This window comes from Saimiri boliviensis, chromosome 8 (assembly GCF_048565385.1).
Source record: "Saimiri boliviensis isolate mSaiBol1 chromosome 8, mSaiBol1.pri, whole genome shotgun sequence".
Classification (NCBI taxonomy): Eukaryota; Metazoa; Chordata; class Mammalia; order Primates; family Cebidae; genus Saimiri; species Saimiri boliviensis.
Window position 1 is genome coordinate 85,755,992 of NC_133456.1, and position 25,579 is coordinate 85,781,570.

The following is a 25,579-nucleotide window of genomic DNA, read 5'->3' on the forward strand; positions in this document are numbered from 1 at the left end:
AGTTGTCCCTCTCCCCTTGCCTGTTCCCCAGCCAGAGAGGCTTTCTGCAGGAGCCTTGTGGTGGTAACATTAAACAGGACAAAGTAAAAGTGGCCCAGAGGGTGGGAGAGCTCTGACATGACCCCTGCGGGCCAAGTCCCCCACTTCCCCATTCGCGACTTGATTTTCTTCACAATAAACTCTTGTCATGAGCACAGAGCAGTAGTGAAAAAAGATGAACTTGATTGCTCTTTTTGCTGCTTTTGTCTTTTCATTCTTTCCTCCTCCTCCTGCAGTGGCAGGTGGGAGGCTCAGCAAATGTTCAGTGCGGCCACCCCTCGTGCTGATGCCTGCTCACCTCCTCCCTCTCTTAACCATCCTTCCTCTGAGTCTGTTCAGTGCAGAAGCCTAGGCTCAAACTGGAAGTGGTTAATTCGGACATTCTCAGCCCACCCATCTCTGATGATATGTTTCAGACATGGGATGGTGACATGGGGACACTGAATATGTGAGGGTTCACCATGAGCCACGGACATGCTGGGCCTGGGACACAGAGGCAGGTCAGCTCCCCCCAATAGGGGGCTCCCAGAAAGACAGTGATAGTATAGTGTGTCCAGAAGGCCATGGAAACACAGAGGCAGGTGTTGCCAGGTCTGCACAGGAGGTTAGAGAAAGCTTCACCAGCCAGCGCTTTAGAAGAGCATTTGCCTTTGCCCATGGGAGGGCATTTCTGGCAGGGGAACTGCCTGGGCAAAAGCCTGGAGGTGTGGAACCTTACAAGGTGTTTATGGTGGCAGGAGGGGAGATTGGTTACAAGGATCGGGTGGAAGGATGTGAGCCTGAAGAAGCAGGCAGGATGTGTGTGTCAGGCTAAGGATTTTGAACCTTGTTCTGAGGGCAGCGGGAGCCCTTCGCCTCCCTTTTGGGCAAGGAAGCCACCTAGTCAAGTCTGCCAGTGTGGCCGCATGGCTCCAGACTCCTCCTCTAACCTGACCTCTAATGCCGGGGCTGGGCTCTGAGCCTCTTGCCTTCTCTGGCTGAGCTCTGTCCCTCGATGATCTCATCCCATCCCATGGCTTTAAATACCATCTTTAAGCTGCTGATTTCCATATTTATATCTGTAGTCAGGGCCTCTCTTCTGAGCTCCCAGCTCATGCATCCAACTGCCCACTTGGCATCTCTACTTGGACGTCTCACAAGCATCTCAAAGTTAACAAGTCCAAAACAGGATTCTTCATCATGCCCAACCAACCGTCTCCACCCACCCCCAAAAGCCTGCTCCCTTCCCCCACCCACTGCAGCAAATGGTGCCACCATCCACCGGCCCTCTTCTAAAGGCGCAGCTCAGGTTATCAGCCTGCTGGTTCCACTTTCTAACTCCCACCCACACACACCTCTCCAACACCACTCCCACCCCTGCAGGCGGGACCTGTCCCCACCCGAGGATGACACCCTGGCTGCCTCACTTCCTCCCTCCTCTCAATCCCACCCTGCCAGTCCATTTTCCAATGCACGTCGGATCCGTGAAAAAGTATGTTAATCTACCACCTACAATTCTTTAGAGGCGTCCCTCACCACCTGGAATAAAATTCAAGTTCCCACTGGTGGCTTCAAAGCCTGGCATGACCTGGCCCCTGAGCTTCTCTGAACTCGCCTTGCCTCATTCTCTCTCATCACAAGTTCTGGCCATGCTGGCCTTCGGTTACTAAAAGCATGTCTTGCCCCTTCCCGTCTCCAGGGTCTTTGCCAATGCTGTTCCCTCTGCTGGGAACATACTGCCCCAGCTCTTTGCACCTCCCCCAGGCAAAATAGATTCCTGGACAGTCTCAGTCACAATGCCTTATTCTCTTCATAGCTTTTTTTTTTTATTTATTTATTTATTTTTTTTTTTTTTTTGAGACAGAGCCTCATTCTGTCACCACCCAGGCTGGAGTGCAGTGGCTTGATCTCAGCTCACTGCAACCTCTACCTCCTGGGTTCAAGTGATTATCGTGCTGCAGCCTCCTGAGTAGCTGGGATTACAGGTGTGCACCACCGCACACAGCTAATTTCTGTGTTTTTAGTAGAGATGGGATTTCACCATGTTGGCCAGGCTGGTCTCAAACTCCTACACTCAAGTGATTCACCCGCCTCTGCCTCCCAAAGTGCTGGGATTACAGGCATGAGCCACTGTACCTGGCCTGCTGTTCAGAGTACTTTTCCTAGTCTGTCTTCCCTAACAGAAGCAAGTGCGGGAGCAGGTACAGTATGCTTGGCACATAATCGGTGCTCATTAAATAACTGTGGAGTGAACAAACCAGAAAATAAGACAAGGGGACCTAGAAGTAGGAGACTGGAGAAGAGAGAGTGAGACCTGAAAGGACCAGGTAAATAGAGGAAAGGAACCAGCATCAGGCCAAATGTTTGGATTTAATCTTCAGGGCACTGGGGAGTCACAGAAGGTTCTTGAGCAGAGACACAGACATGGAGATGATCATTAGAGCAGGGGAATCTGTATGCCTGGTGGTCATGTAAATGGGCTCTGAAATCAGACCACCACCTTGGGTCAGGTCTTAGTTCAGCAACTTACCAACATGGGTCCTCAGTTTCCTCCTTTGTAAAATGGAACCTGCTGAAGATGCCTACAACTGGGGCTCCTGAGATGATAAGTGAGGCGGTGCACATCAAGTTCTTGTATAATAAACATTAGTCAACACTGCTACGGCAGAGTTGTCACTTAAGCAACTTACGTGTGCCAGACATCGCACTTGGTGCTGCGGATACCCGGGGAACCTGAACCAGCCCCTGCGCACAGTCTGGTGGGGGATGTTCACCCGTCTGTGGTTCTCTGGGATCCACTGCACTGAAAGTAGAAACCAGGCAAGAACGAATTCCGGGAGAATCAGGGGAGGCCTCCCAGAAGTGACACTGGATTTCATTGGATTTCGGGGAGACAGTTTCCTTGAGAGAATATTTTGAGTCAGCAGGCACTGGCCCGCGAACAAGAGAAGAGGGGTGTGTTTTGGCTGCTCAGCTCGAAAAATAACCCGAATCCGAGGGCGAACAGCTCCGCAAGCCTCGGGAGCTAAGCCGTTTCAGGCCAGGTTCCTGCGACCTTGGAGCCGTCCTTGTCCTGTCCCGCAGTGCCCCCCAAAGAGGGCTGAGCCGTCAGTGCAGGTGCGACAGACACAGGCCCTCTCTCCCCTGGCACATGGGCACTGGGCTTTCCTGAGACCCAACTCATCTTTGCATTTGGGTTTCTGAACCAGCAGCTTGACCAAAGACCAGCAGGTGGCAAGAGGGCAGGGTCAGAGCTGGGCCACGGCCCTCCCTCCTGCCTCCGGGCCTCCGCCAGGCTCCCATCTCCCTGCTTCAGTCTCTGTGTCTTGGCTTCAGTTCCTCTGTGTCTTCCTCTGTTTCTGAGTTCCTCCCTCTCCTTCTCTTCTTAGGTCTTGATGTACCTCTTTTTTTAAAAAAAAAAAAAAAAAAGTTACTATGTTTTTAATTAATGAATCATAATTATATATGTTTATGGGAGACAACATGATGCTTTGATACACACACACACAATGTGGCATGATCAAATCATGCTAATTAACATATTCATCACCTTCCTTTCCTATCATTTTTTATGGTAATATCGGTTTCTCTTTTGAAATCAGCCCGTTTCTCTCCCCTCTTCCTCTTCCGCCTCCTTTCCTCCCTCCCCTGCCGCTCCTAGCCTCTCAAGTTCTTCTCTGCCTTATTACATCTTTCTCCCCTTTCTCTTTCCCCTCCTCCCCTACCCTCCCCCTGTCCAACTCCCTCTAGTAAGAGGCTTCCTAGAACACACACACACACACACACACACGCATGTGCACACACACGCACACACGTGCACACATGCACATGCACACACATGCACACACAGGAGTTTCCTGAATCCTCTTTAAAACCAAAGTCTAAGCTGTAGCCTTCTATGGCCTGGAACACAGGGAAGAGGGTAGGATTGGACCAGAGGGGTGTATGCTGAAGCTAATGGCAGGGAGAGGAGGTCCTGCACCCTGGCCTTCACCCCCACCTTCACAGCTAGGTGCCAGAGTCGCTGTGCTGGGGGCAGGGAGGAAGCTCCTGAGTGGGTTCCCTGCTGCGTATGGCTGCTGGGCTTCTCGGGCAGGTTGGACTGGGCAGGTCGGACTGCGGATCGGGTTATTGGGCCCATTCAGCAGAATTATAAATAGCAGTTTGTGCCTGGCCTGACCCAGAGAACAACCGGGGCTGTCGCAGGGCCCCCCGGGCCCCCTGTTCTCCACCCCTCCAGCTATCGCTCTGAGGCAAGGCCTGTCGTCCCCGTGCTGTCAGTGGGTCCCAGGTCAGTATCCGATGTGCTGTCACCATGGCAACCTGCATGTCCCTCTCAGGTTACGAGACGTGGGGGTGGGGGGACTGAGTGACAGGTCCAGTGGCCTGGAATCAAAGGTCACTGCTCTATCCTGGGGCTTGCTGACTTTCTTGGGAGCTGGGAAGTGGGGTGCTGTCCCCTGGAAATCTCACCATGCTGGAGGAAGCTGAGGCAAAGATGCCCTGAGGGCTGGCAGAGGGGCATGGCCCTGGGACTCTACCAGTGAACTTGGCACAGTGGGTCAGGCCGAGGCCTTGAAGTCAGAGAGACAGGAAATCCTTCATCCCCACCTACTGCTTAGCTTATGCTGGGACCACCATTTAACCCTCTCAGCCCAGCGTACTTCTCACCCCCTGCCCCAGTGTTACTGAGGAGATCAAAGTCAACCAGCTGGGAGGCAGGTCCCTCAGTCCTGAACTTAACTCATTAGTCCTTGGGGACAGCATAGCATCAGGGTGAAACTCACTTTAGAGTCATATTGGCCTGGGTTCTGATCTGACCTGTGTCATTCACCAGCTGGCTGATCTTAGGTAGGTTGCTCAATCTCTCTGAGCCTCAGTTTCCCCTCTCCGTAATGGACATGAACGCAACACCTACACCTCTGCTGTTTTGAGGGTGAGATGGACAACAGTGGGAGAAGGTGCATAGCCTGGGCCCTGAAGGTGGCATCTGTGCTTGTCATTGTTGTCACTTTCTAAACTACTATTTCCTTTTTTTTTTTTTTTTTTGAGACAGAGTCTCGCTCCATCTCCAAGCTGGAGTGCAGTGGCACGATCTTGGCTCACTGCAACCGCCGCCTCCAGGGTTCAAGCGGTTCTTCTGCCTCAAACTTCCGAGTAGCTGGGACTATAGGCGTGCGCCACCACACCCAGCTAATTTTTGTGTTTTTAGTAGAGACGGGGTTTCAGCATGTTGGCCAGGATGGTCTTGATCTCCTGACCTGGTGATCCACCCTCCTCAACCTCCCAAAGTGCTGGGATTACAGGCATGAGCCACCGTACCTAGCTCTGAACTGCTATTTCTATTTTAACCACCTCTTCAGAGATGGCCCTGCCTTCATTGGTAACTCCCTGGGTCACTTCAAGTGATTCCTTTTCCCTCCCAGGTCTGTTTCCCCATCTGCAAGATGACCACAGGACCACTCAGACTCTGCCCAGGTCTGAGATCTGCCTCTCTCAAGCAGTCCCCATGGGGCTGGGACGTTCTATTATTATACACTGACACCCTCACCTGGGTCTGGGCTCCTGAAACCTGAGCTTGACGTGAGTGACATCCTCCGTGGTTGCCAGGCAACCAAGGCGCGAGCTGGAGGCTTGGGTGTCAGGGTGACCATCAGCAGCCCCCTCCCCAAAGGCTTGAGGGAGCAAGAGGGCTCAGGGCAGATTCTTGCCTGGCTAGCCCAGGAGGGACTGCCCCTCCTCTCATAACTGCTTAAGTCTAGCCTGTCTTGAAACCCACTTTCTCAGGGTGAAAGGGGCCGCTGGCTTGGGATATTTTTATAGATGGAGCATGTGGTCAGGCTCAGAGAGAGACAGAAACTGGAGCCTCCTTGCACTGCTAACTGATATAGCTGCTGTCACCATCACCCTCTTCCTGGAAGTCTGCAGCCTAACTGTGCCCAAAAGCATGGAGAACTCCCTGACCCCCTTGTGGGGCCTGATGCTGGCTTCTGGCACTTCCAGGGCTCTTTGCATGGGCCTTGGGCCACACCTAACAAATCATATCACCCTATGTTTACCTGGCCTCCCTGCATGACTTCTCATATTTTCATTCCTTCACCCAACAAACACTGTATTGAGTTTCCCTCACAGCTCTGCTGTGTTCTGAGTGGCCATGGGTAAGTTACTTGCCTTAGTTTTCTTTTCTGTAAAATGGGGATAATAAGAATACCTGCCTCATGGAGCTGTGATGTGGATCGGATGAGATGACGTGTAGAAAGTGCCTCTTGAAGGGCTTGGCGCATAGAGAATGCTCCACAAATGTTAGCTTATCATCATTAACTTTATTCAGTTGTTATCATGTGCGGGGCCCCATGCCAAGTTAGGAGGGAGCAGTACCAGGCTTTCTGAGGACGAGGGCTGTGTCTGGTTCCTCTCCATCCATACTGCATCACACATCGCAGTAGATCCACAGCAAAAGTTTGCTAGATAATGGAAATGAGAAATGAACGATCTCCCCTGAAATTCGTCCCTGCTCAGAGCGTGTGGAGATGTTAGCTTTGAACACCTTTTGTAACTCTAGGTATTCCTCAGGCTCTCTTAATGGCTGCATCATCCACAAAATTAGCAAAGTGTGTTTGAAATCTGTTTGTCAGTTTTCAGTCTCTGCCCTTTGTTTTGGGGCGGGGTGAAGCAAGTGGGCCCATGACTACGTCAGGCAGACTTAAATGGCAAGGCAGACAGATGGCAGAGGGAGCGGGATTTGGCACTGAAAGGAACCCAAGACAAGACCTGCCTTTCATTTTACTCCCTCAACACCTCACTGGCCTTACCCTGGTCCCAGCACTGCCTGAGTGACCTGTGTCAAGCAGGTCCCTTGTCCCCTTGGAGCCCCAGTCCCCTTGGACATTACTCTGTCTGATCCAAAGACACAGACTTGTCCATCGGAGTAGAGGCTGAGGTTCTCATGAGCCGGAGAGGCCCCCTTCCCTGGTCCCCAATTCAGTGTAAAGTGGGCACCTTGCTCCCACTCTCCAGGGTTACAGATGAGACAAAGGAGGCCTCACTGTGACGAACTCCCTCAAATAACAGTAATTATTTATAATAAGATAACAGTGCTTTAGAAGAGGGATGGGCTGGGCTGCTCCTCCGTGAGGCCTGCCATGCGTCAGCAAATCAACATTGGGTGGCCGCCAGCCCTCTGGCCTAGGGCCGTTCCTAACAGCAGGTGATGCAACCAGGCTGACGGTACCAGAATTTCATCCTTGACTTCTTCCGAACACAGGAAGGGGCTGCCATCTGCTTCCCGCCCCTCACACCCAGCCCGCTGGGCCAGCCATGGCATCCACACCATGCCCCACTAAGGGCCCTGGCCTCACACCTGTCAGCCGCATAAGGGAGAAGCCTCCCACCAGGGGTTCCCTTAGTGGATGCTGAAGCTGGAGGTACCCTAAAGGCATCCTCCTGTCTATCCCATAGCCCACATGGACACTGGGTGGAGAGGAAGGGAGCCGGGTGGACTTGTCTTTCCATCTCCCCCAGAACCCAGCCTCTCACTTCCCTGGCATCACCACCAAGGGGCAGCCCTGTTAGTGCTGCTTCCAGAGCTGGGAGTCTATTGAATGCCTAGGTCATGTGCACAGCCTTGGGACTCAGGTCCTAATGCAAATCCTGGTCAGGCCGTTCCCTGGCTGTGTGACCTTGGCCAGTCATCCCACCTCCCTGAAACTTGGCTTAAAACATGGGATCAGGGGAGGGTGGGATTCTGGTGATACTGCCAGGGCAGGGGAAGGTGGCGATGAGGGGCAGCAGAGGGTGGTTATAAAACTTTGCTGCTCTCATGCTCATCTCTGTGACTGCCACGGCTACTCCAGTGCCATTACAACTTTGACCATCTCCCTGCCAAAAATGTTACCTTGTTTCCTCTGGTTCAATCACAACTTCTTTCCTACCTAGAGGCTGGGGCTGGGTACACAGCAGGTGCCCAAACATGTTCTCTGCCTTTGTATCCAAACATACGTGTAGGAGGAGTGGATGAGTCCTGATCCAGGAAATCTTGTTCTTTCCCAGTTTCTGGGGTCCAGCCATGGGTTTCCACGGCCGCTTTTCCACATGCCCGCTCAGCTAGGTTTTGTTATGTGCCAACAGTGTCTGCCAGGTGTGCCGGGAACTCAAAGATGGATGGACCCTAAAGGGCATGAACGGTCAAGCCCCATAGAGGGATCAGCTGACTCTTCCTGGAGAGTGGGGTTAGCATAGAATTTACTCAGGAAGGGACCCCTGGAGTGGGGCTCTGAAAGGTGAATAGGAATCCACCAAGCAGAGAAGCAGAAGGCAGGGAATAGTCTGTGCTAAGGTATAACAAATGGTCCACACGGCAGCTCTGAGTTGGTTTTTTATTATTAAAACAAGATTATTTCCCCACGTAGATGTTTTAGTGGCCGGAATATTACTCTGCCTGATCCATCAGACACAGACATGCTCATCAGAGTAGAGGCTGAGCTTCTCATGAGCCAGAGAGGTCCCCAATTCCGTGTCAAAGACTTATCACAAGTCAGCATGTGAAAGTCTCTTAGAAGCCATCTAGCCCGATCTCTTTAGCTTTCAGGTGGGGAAACTGAAGCCAAAGAGGAAAGAAGGTGGAGCAGGAACAGCTAATGGCAGACCTCATTACCAGGCTTTCCCAGTGCCCATCCACCCATGGTGCAGGTGACCAGCCATGGGGCTGCAGGCTCTGCACACGATTGGCAGCTGCCCACCTACCCCTGGAAATGTCGCCATCTCTGGGACCCAACACAGGCCCCTGATTTCTCTAGCCTTAGTTTCCTTACTTGTGAAATGGAAATGGTCAGTGGATCCTTTTAAGCTTAAAGCTGAAAAGCATCTTATAAACACTCATATAATTCCATTGTGTTATTGCTGCCATTGGGTTCAGGGTAAACCTGAATGTCAGATCTTCCTGAAAGCTAAAGTCATCTATTGGTGTGGTTTGAGGGGTCAGAGGCCACCCTGCAGATAGCTCCAGAGGCAGTGAGAGGTTTCTGCTACACGTTAGCCTTTCATTCTCTTCTGAAGCCTTCACGGGTGCCCCCTTTGTTGCTACCCATCCGCCTTGCAAACTGAGACACTAAGACCCTCACTCCAAGTAGTAAAGCTGTTCACCCTAATCACTTCCTCACACCCACCACACATACATAGTCTAGACAGAGTCTCATTTCCGAGATGCACACACTTTCTGCACACCTCAACACCCACCCCACTCAGACGTGTGCAGGCAAGCTTATACACAACCACGCACATCCTAGCCTGTACAGACACATATCTATGCATTCATATGTAGACATGAACTTCAGTGGACAAGAGAGAGCAGGGCTATTCTGTGCTGCACTGAGAGCAGCTTGTAACTCACCCAGTAAACGTAAAACAACAAAAATTGTTAGCAGGAAGAAAATTTCAGCTCAACCTAAAAAGTTTTGTGACCACCAGCATTGACAAAGACTCTCATGGATGGAGAGAGTAATTTTCCTGTTAAAAGGGGCATGCAGGCACAAGCAGGACTTAACAGAGATGCCGTGAAGAGCTGAGGCATCACAAGGATGTTGACCTTTGAGGTCTCTCCTGGTCTCTGGATTCAAGCAGGTTTGGGGAGTTAGGGCCTCTTCTGGGCTTTGTAAACACTGTTCCCTTTTGGTGGCCTCTATTCTAGGAGTGGCCTCTTCTTCCTGGGTACCATCACAGTAAATGGCATGGTTAGGGACCAACTCAATGCAGGCCTGGTGCCATCAGGGTCTTCTGGGTCAGCCACTAGAAATGCCCACACCTGCACCCCCTAACCTAGCACCCATTTCGTAGCAGGCCCAAACCTAGAGAGAGAAACAGAGATAGAAGCTCTGGACTTGTCAGTCCCTTATAGCAAGGAGTCAGAGGTAGTGAAGACACTGATTTGAATGTTACAAAGCAGGAGGTCTCAGGACTAAAATGTCAACAAGGCCAGGGAGTAAGTATGGTGGGCTAGAGAAAGAGCCTTTGACTTGGAGGTTTGAACCTAGGCTCCAACCACATCCTAAACTCAAAACCTAAACTCTCCTGGATCATGTCTCATGGAGAACAGATCCTAGAGGCAGCATGACATGAGGCCTGGGATTCAGGGGAATTTTTAAATGCAGAAGGATGGCTCTGGGGGAGGTAGGGCTGTGCCCCACTAGGGAAGAGGGAAGCAGACTGCACCTCCCACCCCTTCTCTGACAGGTTGCCTGTCATCAGACCCAGGGCTTCAGAGGAAGGAGGCAACTGCAAGGCTGAGAAAGCAGAAGGGAGCAGAGCTTGGTGGGGCCCTTGCTGGGGGCCGGGAGAGGCTGCCGGACATGAATACCTGCGGCATCTGAGGTTTGGATTCTCCTGAGGCCTTGGAAGCACTTTGGCATTTGAGCTTTTAAACATTCTGGCTGAGGGATCTGGGAAGGACTTGAACCTGTTTGAGAAACTGAAGGAGTCACACCAGGGTACAGGGGAAAGGAGACCTGGGGCTGATTCTTGGCAAGTCATGAGGACTGGGTATCTTCACGGGATCCCTTAGGCCTACCCAGGCCAGCCCAAGATTGGAGAAGGGCCTGGAACTCAGGGAAAATGCAGCCCAAGGAAGAAGGTGGGACACATTCCTGAAGCATCCATCCCTAGAGTGGAGGTGGGTGGCAGGCTTAGTAAGGTGAGGCCTCTGATCAGCCTTGGGCCTGAGCCCAGCTCTGCCAGCACCTTCTCTGTGGCCTTGTGCCAGAGACTTCCACCTTAGGGCCTCCATTTCCCCATCTAGAAAGCACTGCCATCCCAGATTCTAGTGTCTCTCGCTTGCACAGGCTCTGTGCTGAGCCCTGTGCCCTGCGTTAACTCACATTTTCTTCCCAACAACCCTGGGAGGGAGAGGCAGCAATTGTCTCCATTTCAGAGAAGCGAGAACTGAGGCCAGAGAGCTGACTTAAGTGGTTTAAGAATCCATGGGGCGTCGGCAGGGGCCAGGCACTGTGGCTCTAAGTGATCCCAGCACTTTGGGAGGCCAAGGCAGGCAGATCACAAGGTCAGGAGTTAAAGACCAGCCTGGCCAATATGGTGAAACCCCATCTCTATTAAAAATACAAAAATTAGCCAGGTATGGTGGCAGGTGACTGTAATCTCAGCTACTTGGGTGGCTGAGACAGAAGACTAGCTTGAACCCAGGCGGCAGAGGTCACAGTGAACCGAGATCATGCCACTGCACTAATCTGTCTAAAAAATAAAAAGATAAATTCCATAGGGGATAGAGGCTTCTGAGGGGTGGAGGAAACTCCCAAGAAAGAGGAGATGGCACTGGGGGTTGCAGATCTAGGGATCCTGAGATGGAGAAGGTGGCAACAGGCAGGGAAGAGAGGAGAGGGCATTCCAGGTAGGGATCTTGGTCATGCCATGGTATGGAGATGGGGCCGCTATGGGGGCCATAGACTGTGGGAATAGAGGAAGCCAAGCTGTACCCCACCGTGTCCTGACTTGCTTTTATTTTGGGGGCTTGGAGCCTCAGCATTAGTCCCGTGGCTCTACACAGCTTCAGCAAGGCTGGGGTCCCCTAGGCCTGTGTCCCCTGGGAGGCTGCATTCGCATCTGTCCCCGCACAGATGGCTGGTGAGCACAGCTAGCAGCCGCCACCCCCACCCGCACCCCCTTCTGTCGCGGGGACTCGACTGCGCTGGGGAGTGTGGTGCAGCGTTATTTTTAGAAGTGGCACCATCTGTTCAAGGTGCCGGGTGGATTCTGTTCCTCTCCGCAGTGGCCGGGGACAGCCGTGCCAAGTCAGGGAAAGAGCTGCAGAGCTAGTCGGGCCCCCCATAGTCACACATCGGCCGGGATGGTCACTAATCAGCATGCCCACAGGGCATAGGGTTCTAGGGTCTGGGGTCTGGGGCTAGGGGCTGCCAGTGGGGTAGCTCTGGGGCCAGGAGGACAGACGCAGAGGATGAGTTTGGGGTAGGTGGTGGCATGTGCCCCCACACACCCCACCTGGTCCCTGGGGCTGGGCCCAGGGCTGCCTCCTGGCAGATTCAGAGTGTCCTGACCCTGACCTCCAGGTTTCAGGGACAAATGGAGAAGAGGCAAAGGAGAAAAGAGCAAAGGCTGGACCATAAGGATCCTCAGTGGGATCCAGCACTGGGTGTGAGAGAAGACTTGGGCCTGGCCAGGGCAGCCCAGAGGACTAGGACATCTCCCCACTCGACCCACATCCTCCAGTGTGTTCCACTGCCTGAGCGGCCACCGTGAAACACTGTGATCCAGAGCAGGGCCTCTGAAAGCAGCCTACCTGGGCTCCAATCCAACAATTATGTGACCCCGTGCAACCTCTTTAACCTTGCAAAGCCTCCATTTGCTCATCTGTGAAAGGGGATACCAATGGCAGCTCCTTCCCAGGGTTCAGATGTGGATTTGCTGGTTTGATGCCTATAACGTGTCACACATATCTGGCCCTCAGCAAGGATGCACTTCGCATAATCTATTTCTACCATCTGGTTGGCCAGCCTCTGCTTTGAAAGGCAGGCGTCACTCTAAGATTCCTCACTCCCAGTGTCGTTCCATAGTCCCACTGCTTTCTCAGTCACGGAACCAGACTTGGTGGTGGCCTGTTCTGTGCTGGGGACTAGGGAGGCCCTGTTCCTAGGGAGCTCAGGGCCTAGTTGGGGAGGCAAGCTGGCAGAACTCACCCCAAGGTAGTGGGTGGAGGGTCAAGGTACGGAGTTAAGGAGTGAGCCATGTGTGATGGGCTGGCAGAAGGAAGAGGGTTGGAATTTGGAGCAGGAGAATTGGAGAGAACTTCACCGAGAAGTTGGCATGAGGGCTAGATCTTGGAGAGTGAGGTTTGGATTAATGGAAAAGCGGGTGGTAGACCATTCTGGATCCAGGGAACATACATGCAAAAGTTGGAAGCCAGAAATGTGCATTAGCTGTTCAAAAAAACGATGAAGACCATAAGATCCTTCAGTGGGACCCAATGCCTGGGTGTTCACTTAGACCAGACCCCAGAGAGGCCAACTCAGACCCCAGGGAGGCTGGCTCAGAGCCAGCCAGGTGGGATGTGGGAGGCTGTAGTCATGAATACGTTATCTTAAATAGGCACTGGAAGCCAATAAAAAATTTTAATCCAAAGAGAGGCATGCTCAAATCCAAAAGACAGCATAATGTGGCACCTTCAGAGTCAGACAGGCCCAGTTCTAATCCCGAATCTGCCACTCCCCATTAGCTGTGTGAGCTTAAGCGTGATGTTATTTTACCTCTTGGAGCCGTAGTCTCCTCATTTGTAAAACAGGCATGATAATACCTACCTCATGGGGTTGTTGAGGGATAAGCAGAGCCTCCCACAGCCTCTGACATGCAGAAGCCACTCTGTAAATGGCAGTCACTGTCAGCTTCACTCTGGGGTCAGTGAAGGAGGATGTGAGGCTAGAAAGCAGGGTAGGGGGCAAGGGGCTATGGATGAGGAGACTGAACCAGAGTTGGGAGCCTGGGGAGGTGAGGAGGAGGAGGGAGGCTGAGCCTTTATGCTAATGCTGACTGGGTCTGGCCACCAGACTGGACATGAGGGAAGGATTAGAATCAAGGGTGGCCCAGAGAGTGCTGTGGAAGGGTGCTGTGGATGCCCTAAGTAACACAGGGATCACAAAAGAATGAGACATTTAGGGGAGTCTGAGAACCTGGAGGACCTTCAGAGGGGACATTTGGCAGCCACAGGAAGGTTGGTTCTGGAGCTTGGGAGAAAGGCCAGGGTGGAAAGATCAGTCTGGGAACCACTCATGTTAAGGTGAAAGTTGATGCCAGAGGGGTGGCATTGCCCAGGGAGAAGCAAGGCATTAAGAGGGCAGGACCATGGGGAAAGCTATAGTTAGCCCAAAACAGAGAAGCCAGAGAGGCCTGGGCAGACATGGTCAGGGAATCACAGGAGAATGAAGGGAGGCACCATCAGTCGTGGGCAGGGACGTGAAGACTGAAAAGGGCCCTGGAGTTGGCCAGTGGGGGTCCCCACCAGTAGCCACCCAAGGGCCTGGCCTACCAGGAGGTGGCATTTGGATGGTCAGAGGCAGGGAGACGGAGATTATTTTGAGCCACAGATTGAGTCACAAGAGCAAGACAGGACTTTAGAACCCAAAACCAGGGAGGTGTGGGCCACAAGAGGAAGGGAGTCTAGAAAAGGTGGAATAGGAACCCCAAAGCATGAGGACAGGAGTTCTGCTCATTTAAAATTCCCAGCCCCCACCATCCACTCATTCATCTCTGCAGTGTGGGGGCTGCAGACTGGTGTTTTAACCCGCTCTCAAGTGATGCCAGCATAGGTGGCCCTCGGAAAACCACTTTGAGAAGCATTGTTCTGGGGTCTTTGGGCTCCACTCAAAGAAGACTTTATCAGGAGAGGAAGGAGAGAACACCTTTACCATGAGGGAGGGTGTGGACCCAAGTGCAAACCTCTGCTTATCCCCGCATGTTCTCAGCTGTTCCTCTGGCCTCCTGGCCTTTTGATTTTCCTCCTTCAGATCTGTGGCCAAGTCAGTAGCCTCACAGAAATCTCTGGCTTTCTGCCAAGGAGAATCTGGGCAGAGATAACCCAGGCTCAAGTGTGGAAGATGAGTGCACAGTCACCAAACTAGGGACCCCTCTGCTTTAGCCTAGAAGAGGTAGAACAGTGTCTGGCCACAGGAGTGAGAAATAGAAGCTAAAAGACACTTCCACCCATGCACATACGCAAATCCCTGCTGGTACCTGCATCATTCTCATTTCCTCACTCCTTTGAATCCAAGAGTCCTACTTTCTGCTGTTTTTAATCTCTCTTTCTCAATATAGTTAGATTTCCTAGCATCTGCATTCTCGGAACACATAGACTTTCCCCCACGCCTTAGCTTCCTGTTTCTCTGATCTGGACCCCAAAGGACTCACTCAACTATTCAAAAGTAATCTCCCAACTTAGACACATCCCCTGGCACCACTGTGGGTGAGTTTTTCCTCCCTCACCCCATGGAGGAAATAATTTACTAAGCTCAGTCAGACCGATATGCAACGACTTAAATATGCTCCCAGTTCTGGCAGAAACCAGAAAAAAAGGATCACTCACAGTGCAAAAGAATGAGTCACTAATGGTGGAACTTGTGGCATCAGTGGCAGATGGCACTGATGGACTGAGACAGGTTCTCAGTGCATGCACTTCAGTAGCCCTGAGTCACCTTTCACACAGTATCATTTTGTTAGCTCAGGCCTGTCCCCTGGAGCAGCCCCATTGCCTAAAAAAACAGGCTTTGAGCATCAGCACTAAATATATGGGGTTAGCTCCCCATGCCTGCTTACGGAACTCATGGAAAAGGCCCAGTGCCTTCCCCAGCACCCACATTCAGCACCCTGGGTGTTGGGAGGGGGTTGCACCTTTCCCTTGGCTTTCACAGCCCCACTGTCCATTGGTCAGCATTGCTGTCCTAGAGCGCTCCTAGGGGCACTTAATAACACTCTTCTCTGTGTCAGCACCTCAGTGTGTGGACAGCTCCTTCACATGTTGTCCTTAACGCCCACCTCCACATCCCTAGTCAGCACCGTGCCCTTGAGGACAGCTCCCAGTGGAGCCAGTTCTCTAGTGCCAGCTTTGTCCTCCCCAGGGGTACTGTTTTTCAGCACTAGGACCACGTGGACAGCTCTCATTCCCAGCCTTTGCTGGTCAACCTGCAGGGGAGAGAGGGGGCCTGTGGTTATCAGGTTCCCTGACCTCAGCCACCCAATCCCTCCACAGCACCTACCTCCATCTATCTATCAGCACTTCATCCCCAGAGACAGCTCACTGGGCCCCAGCCCTCCACAGTCAGAGGTGAAGTCTGAGGCCTCACCAACCAGCCAGTGACCTGTTACGTGTGGTCAGAACACTGACCGCAGAAGAACCCTGTGCCTCACTGTAGAAACCAGAAAGGAAAAAAGGCAGGAAACTGGTTGGCTGGACAGAAGGGTGTGAGCCTAGGTTGCTGTTAAGAGTGCCTGTGTGTGCGAGAGGGCTGGCCCTGCCACCCCTTAACCATAAAACCTTACACCAGTCACTGCACACTCAGTCTGTCTTCTCCTGTATAAATGACGGGGCTGGAGTACCAGTGCAAAGGGTTGTTGTGAAGGATTAAATGAGCGAAGTGCACAAAGCAGTGCTGAGCACATAGCAGGAATGATGTTGGTGTTGCTGTTATCATTTTTTGTTCTTCTTCCAAGCCTCTGCTTGTAATCCACAGGGATGGAGCAGACAGTGGGACAGAACAAGTGGGATAAGGGCAGAAGGGGACAGTGTCATAAAGGCCAGTTAGGCCAGTTAAGACTTGGCGGCTGGAGGCAGCCAGTGCTGCAAAGAAGACCTCAAGAAATTCAATGCAACTGTAGGGAAGGAGTTGGGCAGTACAAAGGACAATGCTGGGAGGTGGCCGAGGCATTTGGCTGAAACCAAGTGCAAATTCCAGAGCTGCTGTCCATCCCAGGCAGGGCCACTATCTCCAGACTTCCCACTACATATCCCTTTTCTTGCAGCCCAAAGTGAAGCCTCCCCAACACTTTCTGCCTCAGACAGGCTTTCTTGCCTCCATCTGCTGGTGACTTTACTGTTTTAGCTTCATTAGAAAACCCACAAAGATTTTTTTAAGGAAATTATTTCTAAACATGGAGCACATAAAGGGTACAAATTTTAGAAGGCAGACACTGCAGTCAGAAGCCCATGGGTGGGCAGAGAATGTCATGGGCAGAAGGTGAATTCTGGTCCGCTCGTGCCTCCTTGATTCTAGGACGTTTATCCTTCCCTCATGCTCCAGCCAAGCACGACTTGACCTGCAACTGGGATGTCCATTTCTGCTGGAGACAAGGCAGCAGCAGGGAAGCTCCGGGAAGTACATGACCTGAGAAGCAAGAATTCTTGAGAATGGTGCTAAAATGGCCCTTCAACACTGAGCTTCTGTTCAGATTGCATCCTCATTTTACAGAAGAGGAAACTGAGGCAGGAAGGGTCATCATGCAAGTTGGTGGACAGGGGATGCAAAGGAAAGGCAGAGGCTTTGAACTGGAGCAGACCTATTGAAACTATGCCAAGTCCTATGCATATGGCCATGGCCATTGTGACCTCTCTGAGTCCCAGCTTCCTTGCCTGTAAAGTGGGGACAGCAACACCGCACAGCCCATGGAAGGCACTTGCTAAGCAATTGCTGTTAATCATAGTCATCATACCAAGATCAAAATCAAGTGGGTCTGATTCCCAGAAAAACCTAAACCAAAAGTTGTGCGGAAATCACTTGACCCAGCCTGCACATCCTGACCATGAGGTTGACGTTATTTGGAGGCTCTGGGTAGCCAAGTGAGCAGACCTTAAACAACAGGAAGGAAGATCTGAGCATCTCTCTTCCTCTCCTCATAATCCAGGGAAGAGCCTAAAATGCAGCTCATTAGTTTTATTGGATAGGTGGATGGATAGACGATGGAGAGATTGATGGATAGACAGATGAGCAGACAGCTGATGATCAAACAGATGGATGGACGGATGGACGAATGGATGGACAGACGGACGGACGGACGGATGGATGGATGAGCAGAAATGGAAAGTTTTTCCTGCCATCTAACATTGGCAGCTCCTCTGAGAACAGAGGGCTGTGGAGGGAGTTGACCTTGGTGAGAAGGTATATATACAGGTTTTCTCCTGTATAAATAGTGGGGCTTGAGAACTAGTGCAAGGACCTACCCTTCCTCAGGCCAGGCATGAGCGTGAGAAGCTCTGCAAGAAGCCCTGGGTCCCTCACTGCCCGCCCCTTAGGCCTACTTCTGCCACCTGTGCCTTCAAGGCTGATGCAAGGCTCTTTCTGTGGGATTTTTTTTAGATTTTCCTTTTTGGTTAACAGAATAGGAGTTGTCTAAAAATAGCACTAAATTTGCTTCTGAGGTATTCATTTTCAGTTCCCTTCCTCTTTCCCTGTTCTCTCTCCTCGACTGTGAGAATTTGGAGCTGAGATTGTCTTCTTCGGCTTGGAGCACATGCACACACACACACTCACACATCGTGGGGCTTGCATGCTCAGACAGGTGTGGCACAGATATCTTAGGCTCACTATCTCCCTCTCACACATGCTCATGCTGACATGCTCCAGTAGACCTGAGTGGCACGCCTTGTCCCTTGAGGTCACTCACGCCAAGCACATGTCCACTGATCACAGGGACCCTCTCTCACACAGACAAAGCACACACAGTCACTTACAGGCCTACCCTAAGACCAGCATTTGCACACTTCTTCTGACACAGGTGTGCCCCCAGACCCTGTCCCACTCATCCTAAGAAAACCACCATCATGCAGTCCCACTAACCCTGCACACCCACACTCACCTTGCACATCTATACTAACCCTGCACACCCACACTCACCTTGCACATCTATACTAACCCTGCACACTCACACTAATCCTGTGCCCATGTATGCCTTGTACACCCACACACCCCGCACACCCACACTCAACCTGCACAGTCACACTAGCCCTGCACACCTGCACTCACCCTGCACTCACACTTACCCTACAGACACACTGATCTAGCACACTCACATTGGCATGCCTGCCTACATCCACACTCACCATCAGACTCTCCCTCCTTACAAACACATGCAGAGGAAATTGCCTCCCCCAGAGGGGGTTATCTAAGAGAATTGCTGAGGCTCTCTGGGTGAGGACAAGGGAGGAGCTTTTAGCCCTCCACCCCAGCTGCAGGCTGAGTTCACCTGTTTCCTTGGGCTCAGCACAGAGGAAGAGGGTTCCCAATCACTGGGGCAGTGGGACCCCTACAGAAAGGCCAGAATTTGCAGCCAGGAGACGAAAGCAAACATCCTACCTGCTGGGAACTAGAGATAGTTTATCAAGACCAAAACAGAAGGGAAACTATCCTTGTTTGCTGTGCCAACAAGCTGGAGGCATCCCATCCATCTGAGAGGTGCTAGGGAGCCTGGTGGGCATGGGAAGGTCAGAGCTGAGTTCCCTTTGAAAGATGGCACTATGGCACCATGGGGGGCATGCTGGTCTGTGAGCAATCGGGGGCAGGGAGTAAGTTAAATTCTCATAGGACAGTCACCATTTAACAAGTGTTTCCTCATTGCCAGAAACTTCGCTAGCTCTTTACCAATTAATCTGTACAAACCCATGTAAGGTAGGCTGTGGGTTGTCTCCATGTTGGAGAGGGTAAACTGAGGCACAGAGGGTTAAGAGCCCTGCCCAAGTCACTTAACTAGTAACTAGCAGAGCAAGCCCTGTGTCACTGGGGATCTTCAAACTGGACTTGTGCCCCACATTAGTCATTGATGATTCAAAGGAAATGTGACCTTAAAAATACATATTAAGGTGGCACTTAAATTCAGCATGCCTTAAAACAGAAGAATTTGGAATCCAGAAGTTATTTTTAGCACATACTTCATGTACGACTGTCCCAGCTACCATCCTTCAGTTAGGATTTGAAAAGCTGTTGGTTTAGGGATTTTCTTGTTTGTTTTTTTATTCTTCTTTTGAAAGATAGATTCCTTCTTTGTTAAATTAACTACACACACACACACACAAATTGCTCCTTCTTCTGTCAGCCTCCCTCCTGGCGAAGACTTTTTATTAAGGCACCCCTACCTATTCTCGAGTCATTGAATTGTAACAATACAGAGTCATTTAAATGCTAATAAGATGAAACTGAAATGCATAAATCCAGTATTGTCAGAATGTTCTGGATTCTGAAGGGCTTGGCGCATGAGAGCCTGAAGGGACTCCAGAGAGCACTAATCTAATCCCACTAATCTAATTCACTTTCCACATCGGGAAACTGAGGCCCAGAGGAGAATGGACTTTGGTCAGGGTCACACTATGGAGCTTGGAAAGCAGGGAGGAGATTCTCACTGGGCTATGATCTCAGTTGCCTGTGTGACCCCCAGCGTGTTGCTCAACTTCTCTGGGCCAGGTCTGGCTGCATGCCCTGCCTAGGCCTGTGTGCCCATTGATTAGGACAGGCATGCTCACCTGTGCAGTATTGAGAGCTGGCTGTAAGTGAACCCACTGCAACCATGAGGGAGGAACGTTTGTTAATAACTAGGGCGAGGGGAGCAGGGGCACTCAAAGAAGCCAGCGTTTCAGTGTCTGCTCTGGGCCAGGAGCTGGCTCTCACTGGGTCCTTGCAGCAGCTTGTGTAAGACAAACAGGGTCATCCCCACTTTACAAAGGAAGCCCAGCAAAGTTAGATGATTTCTCCAAGGTCACACAGTTCATTTAGTCCCTCAGCCATAGAGTGGCAGGTCACGTGATGAATAGAAGCCCTCTCCTATTTATGAGGCAGCAAGAGCCTGAGAATCTGGTGGGGTTGTGGCTGAGGGAACAGCTACCTGCCCCAGTTTCAGTCTCACATTGACCCCTCATCATAAAGAGGGGAAACGGCGGTGGAGGGCAGGGGATGCATCACAATGAAAAACCATGACTGCTGATTTCGTTACCTTTCCCAACCCCCCACCTCCCCCCGCAGAAAATTCTTAAGGTAGGCAGGGTAGGAATCACTAGCCCATGTTACAGATGAGCAAACTGAGGTCTGAGGACCTATCTAAAATCACACATTCCATAGATGGCAGACCCAACACCAAATATCTACAGAGTGCCTACTGGATGCCAGACACTGCAGTGGTACAGAAGAGATCTAGCAACTGCCCACGTGGTGCTCTCAGAATCCTGGGGAAAGAAAACAGTTAAGCAGGCTCAGGCAATAAAGTGTGCAGTGCACTACAATCCGGGAGGCACCTGGGAGTCAGGAGCATATAGGCCGTCTAGGTGGTCAGGAAAGGCTTCCAAAGAAGGGACACTGAGGCTGAACAGGACAGCAGCTATTACGGAGGCAAAGGCCCAGGTAGTGAAGAGTGTTCTGAACAGACACAGGGCATATCTGCAGGAGTCAGGCATCTGAGGGATTCTATGCAAACTATGGGGTCCTCAGTTCTGTTCATCTGTGAAAAGATCATTTCTATCATTTCATACAAGTAGCTTTTGTGCTGGTGGACTTCACACTTTTCCAGCAAATCTCACTGTCAGAGCAAGCACCAAAGTGGGCTCCACAGCTTGGAATGAAAAAGCAAAATGCCCAGATAAGGGGTGACCTCATGTTTGCACCCATGAGATGAAGCTGGGTTAGGGAACAAGCCCCATCAGAAGAGAGGGAGAATGAAGTATAAGATCAGTCGCCTTCCAGGTAGAATTCTGATTTTTAGTTGCTTTTGTTATCCCAGAGTTCTGTCCCTCCATACTGGCTCACGGTGTTTTCTTTCTGCACCTTTTACTGACAAACAGTTGTGTATTTCAGTTTCTACATGTTCATCTTTTTATTAAGTCCTCCTTTACCTACAGAAGAAAAAAAAAATCCCTACTTGGAGCTGGGAGGAAAGGCATTCCTGGTTACCCTGGGCCAGGTCAAGTCTTCCTGCTCTGTGTGTCCATAGCACCTGGGGGTTCCCACGATAGCAAACACTTCAAGTCATAGAAATCACTAGTTCAGTTGTCTCTCCTCCTCACTGTGGGCTCGTAGAGGGCAGGGATCCTCTCTGGATTGGTCAGTGCCTGGCACCAAGTAGTACCCCAAACACAATCATTGAATGGATGATTGGATCGGTAAGTGGATGAATGGATGGATGGATGAGTGGATGGGTAGATGGGTCAGTGGGTGGTGGGTGGGTGGGGTGGATAAATGGATGGAAGGGTGGGTGAGTGAGCATTCAACCCAAATCGCAAATACCAACACTATCCTCAGAGAGGTGTAGCATCCTAGACCAGCACCCTGCCAGCCCCTTCTTACTGGGTGGTGGGCAAGAGTCCAAAGTTGAAGGTTTAAAAGATCTCCCACTTCCTGGGACCTTCCCACTGTGTGACCTTGGGCAAATGACTTCACCCCTCTGAGCCTCATTCTCTTGGTCTATAAAATGGAGATAATTATAGTATCCACTTCACAGGGTTGTAGAGAATGAGACAGTTATCTATTTGCTTTTCATTCATTCATTTACTCATTTAACAATCATTTACTGGGTACCTACAAGGAGCTAAGTGCTTTTCTAGCCCAAGCAGCACACAAAACCTACTAACCCCACCCTCCTAGAATTTACCTTGGATGGATGATACAGAACTCATCCCACAGCTCCTGGTACATAGTAGATGCTTAAGAAATGTCAGGGGAGTATTGTCGTTGTTTTTATTCACATTCTTGGTCCCTGCCTCACCTTCTCCTCCCAGGAATACATTGTTGGGGTCAAGACTCATGGATTCTGTGGATGGCGTGTGCTCCATCTATGGCCAACGAGCATGGCCTCTCTTGAGTTAGTAGGTGGGCAAACCAGGCGTGCAGTTTCTTGGTGGCTCATGTCTTGGTGTCTCTTCTTGAGGTATCACGTCCATTTTATGTTCTATTCCATAAGCGACTTGTTGGTCCCAATGTAAAAATAATCTTCCTATTGCATCCCTGAGTAAAAGTTTCTCTTATGTAAGACATGTAAGGTTTCTCCTGTGGCTCCAGCACCCTGTGACCCGGGGCTGGAAAGCCCCAAATCCAGAAACACACCGGATTTGAATACGGTTTATAATTAGTTCTCAGTAAAGTGGGAGGTAGTCAGGGGTGGGGGTAGGGGAGAGTGTTTTGCCAATTTACAGATAAGGGAACCAAGGCTCCAAAAAGTGAAGGAACTTGCCCAGGGTCCCACAGCCAGGATTTGAACCCAAATCTCTCCGATGCCAGATCCTGTGTTCTTAGCAGCTGCCTGGCACAGTCCACCCACCCACAGGGCTCCTCGGAGACAATGGCAGGAGCGCCCCCTAGGGGAGGGGAGGAGCCCGGGGTTGGGAGCCTGGAGACCGTCTCCCTCTGTGCTCCTCTGCGCTCCTCTGTGCTCCTCTGCGCTCTCGCTCCCTACGGCTCTGGACAAGTGCTTTTCCCTCTCTGAGCTTCAGGTTCCCCGCTGGGAAAATGAATGACCTCTAGAAGGCCTCCAGCTCTAAAATGTGTGAAAGAGATAAAGCAAGGGAGGAGTTGGAGTTGGGAAGGGTGTCAGTCCTGCCTTCCTTCCCTCACCCTTTCCCCTCACTGTCCTGGGCCCAGGATGGCCAGCTGTCCATGGCCGCTGGGCGGGGCCGGACCCTGTGCCAGGCCCAGCCGAGCTCAGCTGGGGCCCTTTGTCACCCAACGCTTGCTGGGGCCTCGGCCCCCGGTGTTGGGTGTCAGGGAGGATTAGATTCTCTCCTGGCAGCCCCACAGATGCCACACTCCTGCAAGGTGGCCAGGCAGGCAGGGAGAAGCCAGAGCTCCCTCCTCCTCCTGGGCTCTGGAGAGGGACTGGCGGCCGCTGTCCATGGTGCTGGTCTATGGGACCACATCCCCACCCCACTCCAGGTGAGGGCTCCATGGACCTGAACTAATACTGGGACCAAGCTCTGGGCTCAATGACATTCTCATGAATATGTATGAGCTGGCTTCTCTGGCCAGGCTGAGGGCCTCAATTAATACGGTGGGGGCCTGCGGGTGCAGGTGGAGGGCTTTCTCCCATCCCCATGCCTGTGAGACCTGAGCGGGAAGGGATGTGGGAGAAGAGAGTATTGATGGGCACAGGTGGCATGGGGGGAAGAGTTGGGGGGTAGCTTGGGAACAATGTATTTGGGGGAGTGTGTCCCAGATTGTGTGGGCATGAGGCATGTGTAAACATGTCAAGGATAGTGAGAGAAGGAGGGAAATGGAGTCTGGGTGTGCTCAGAGGACCTGTTAGCACAGCAATTCTTGAGGGAAAAGGGTGGCGCTTGAAGCTGGTGTGTGGGGCCTGGGTGTTGGTGTGTGTGTGGCAGTGGCGCAGGGCCCAAGGACATGCCAGAAGGTATGTGTTGGGGGATGTGGGTACACACGGGTGTGTGCTGTGAAGCCAGTGTGTTCCACAGCACAGTGCACAAATAGGGAGTTAACATGTTATGAGGCTATGACTTGAGGGTGGCATATCGTGGAGTGCCTGGTTTGGCACTACGACCACCGGATTTACAGTGTGAGCTGGTGTGTTAGGGTGTGTGTGTGTAGTCAGTATTGTTTGGATTGCCGTGTGTGTGCCTGGGGCCTTCCTGAGCACCTGTCCCATGTGGCCTCCAGTGCCTGGCCTTTGTCATCCACTTTGTGCTTGTCCCACAGGAGCCACCACCTCTGACCATGTAGATGCCAGCTCCAGGGAGCAGCATGGGCCCCACTGAATGGAGACTCCTGGGTCTACAGCCCTGAGCCCCTCCGGTCCCTGGACCTCGTCCCACACCCAGGGACATCCCTTGGAGCTCACCACTGCTGTCACCAGCCGGCCTCGGCCACCCCCAGCCCCCAGGACCCGGAGTCGGCCACCTGGTGCCACAGCTGACCAGTGAGGGTGTGCTGAGGACAGCCACAAGCAGCCATCACCCGGCAGCCTCTTGTCCAGTGCTGACCCTTGGGCCCACCCCGAACAGGGACTGCAGCAAACATGGGTGACATGACCAACAGCGACTTTTACTCCAAAAACCAAAGAAATGAGTCGAGCCATGGGGGCGAGTTTGGGTGCACAATGGAGGAGCTCCGCTCACTCATGGAGCTGCGGGGCACTGAGGCTGTGGTCAAGATCAAGGAGACTTATGGGGACACTGAAGCCATCTGTCGGCGCCTCAAAACCTCACCTGTTGAAGGTAAGTCTTCAAGACTTGAACCCAGGGCTGCAGCCTAGGCGGCCACTATCTGAACTGGCCACAGGGGCCATATTCATAATATGTAACAGCAGGGATGTTTCAGAAAAATGCTGAAATGCCAGAACGGCCATTGTAGTGTATTCTAGCTGAGTGTCCGCGCCTCTGGAAAGGCTGGGGAACAGAGCCTTATCACTGGCTGGGCATGACCCAAGCCACCTGCAGACAGAATGGCAGGAAGAGAGCTGGGTCAAGACTGTGTTCTGGAGACAAGGGACCCCATAGCCACAGAGTGGCAAGTTCCACATTCTGTAAATATGGGAGGCACCTGTCTCTGAGGCAGAGGCAGAAGGGCCACTGGGTGGGACCAGCATGGAACCTACACCCAGGCCCAGGAGGGGCTTGTGCTTTTCCCACTTATTCCACAGTGGTTGGCTTTGAGGTTCCAACCACCCAGGCCCAGTTCTTCCTTCCCCAAGCCCCAGGAATTCTCTACTGTGGGCTTGAGTGTGGAACTGTAGCATGACCAACATGCAGCCAATCCTCTGCCGCTGGGCTGGAATCAAGTCTCTCTGCCAAATCCAGACTCTGGTTGGGGATCGCTGGGGCTCTGGGGCATCATGGCTGTAGAGTTGCTGGACAGACAAAGCAGTAGGAAGATGGCTGTGATGGGAAGGGTGACAGATGATGTCCTTGTGTGTCCTGTCCTGAGGGTGGAGTGGGGCTTTGCTGCACCTGCCAAAATTGAACAGGGGTCTCAAGAGAGAGTTCAGTTTCTGGGGGCTTTTCTGGAGGGGCCCAAAGCTAGGTCCTCTGCCCCAAAACAGAGACAAGGGAAGCCAGCCCGGCTTGAGCACCAGAGCT

General features: G+C 51.9%; 1 protein-coding gene across 16 annotated transcripts in view; it reads left to right on the forward strand.

Moving 5' to 3' along the window:
• ATP2B2 (ATPase plasma membrane Ca2+ transporting 2) overlaps positions 1 to 25,579 on the forward strand; it is a 401,304-nt gene that overhangs the window by 240,748 nt on the left and 134,977 nt on the right. For 15 of the 16 annotated variants that reach the window (XM_039478690.2, XM_039478683.2, XM_039478686.2 and 12 more), the window contains one exon: positions 24,201 to 24,718. In XM_039478690.2, coding sequence (XP_039334624.1) covers positions 24,520 to 24,718 — 199 coding nt within the window. In that variant the 5' untranslated portion in view covers positions 24,201 to 24,519. Of the gene's footprint in view, positions 1 to 4,167; positions 4,310 to 24,200; positions 24,719 to 25,579 lie in introns of those variants that run through there. The other variant, XM_074404788.1, reaches the window with a different exon arrangement.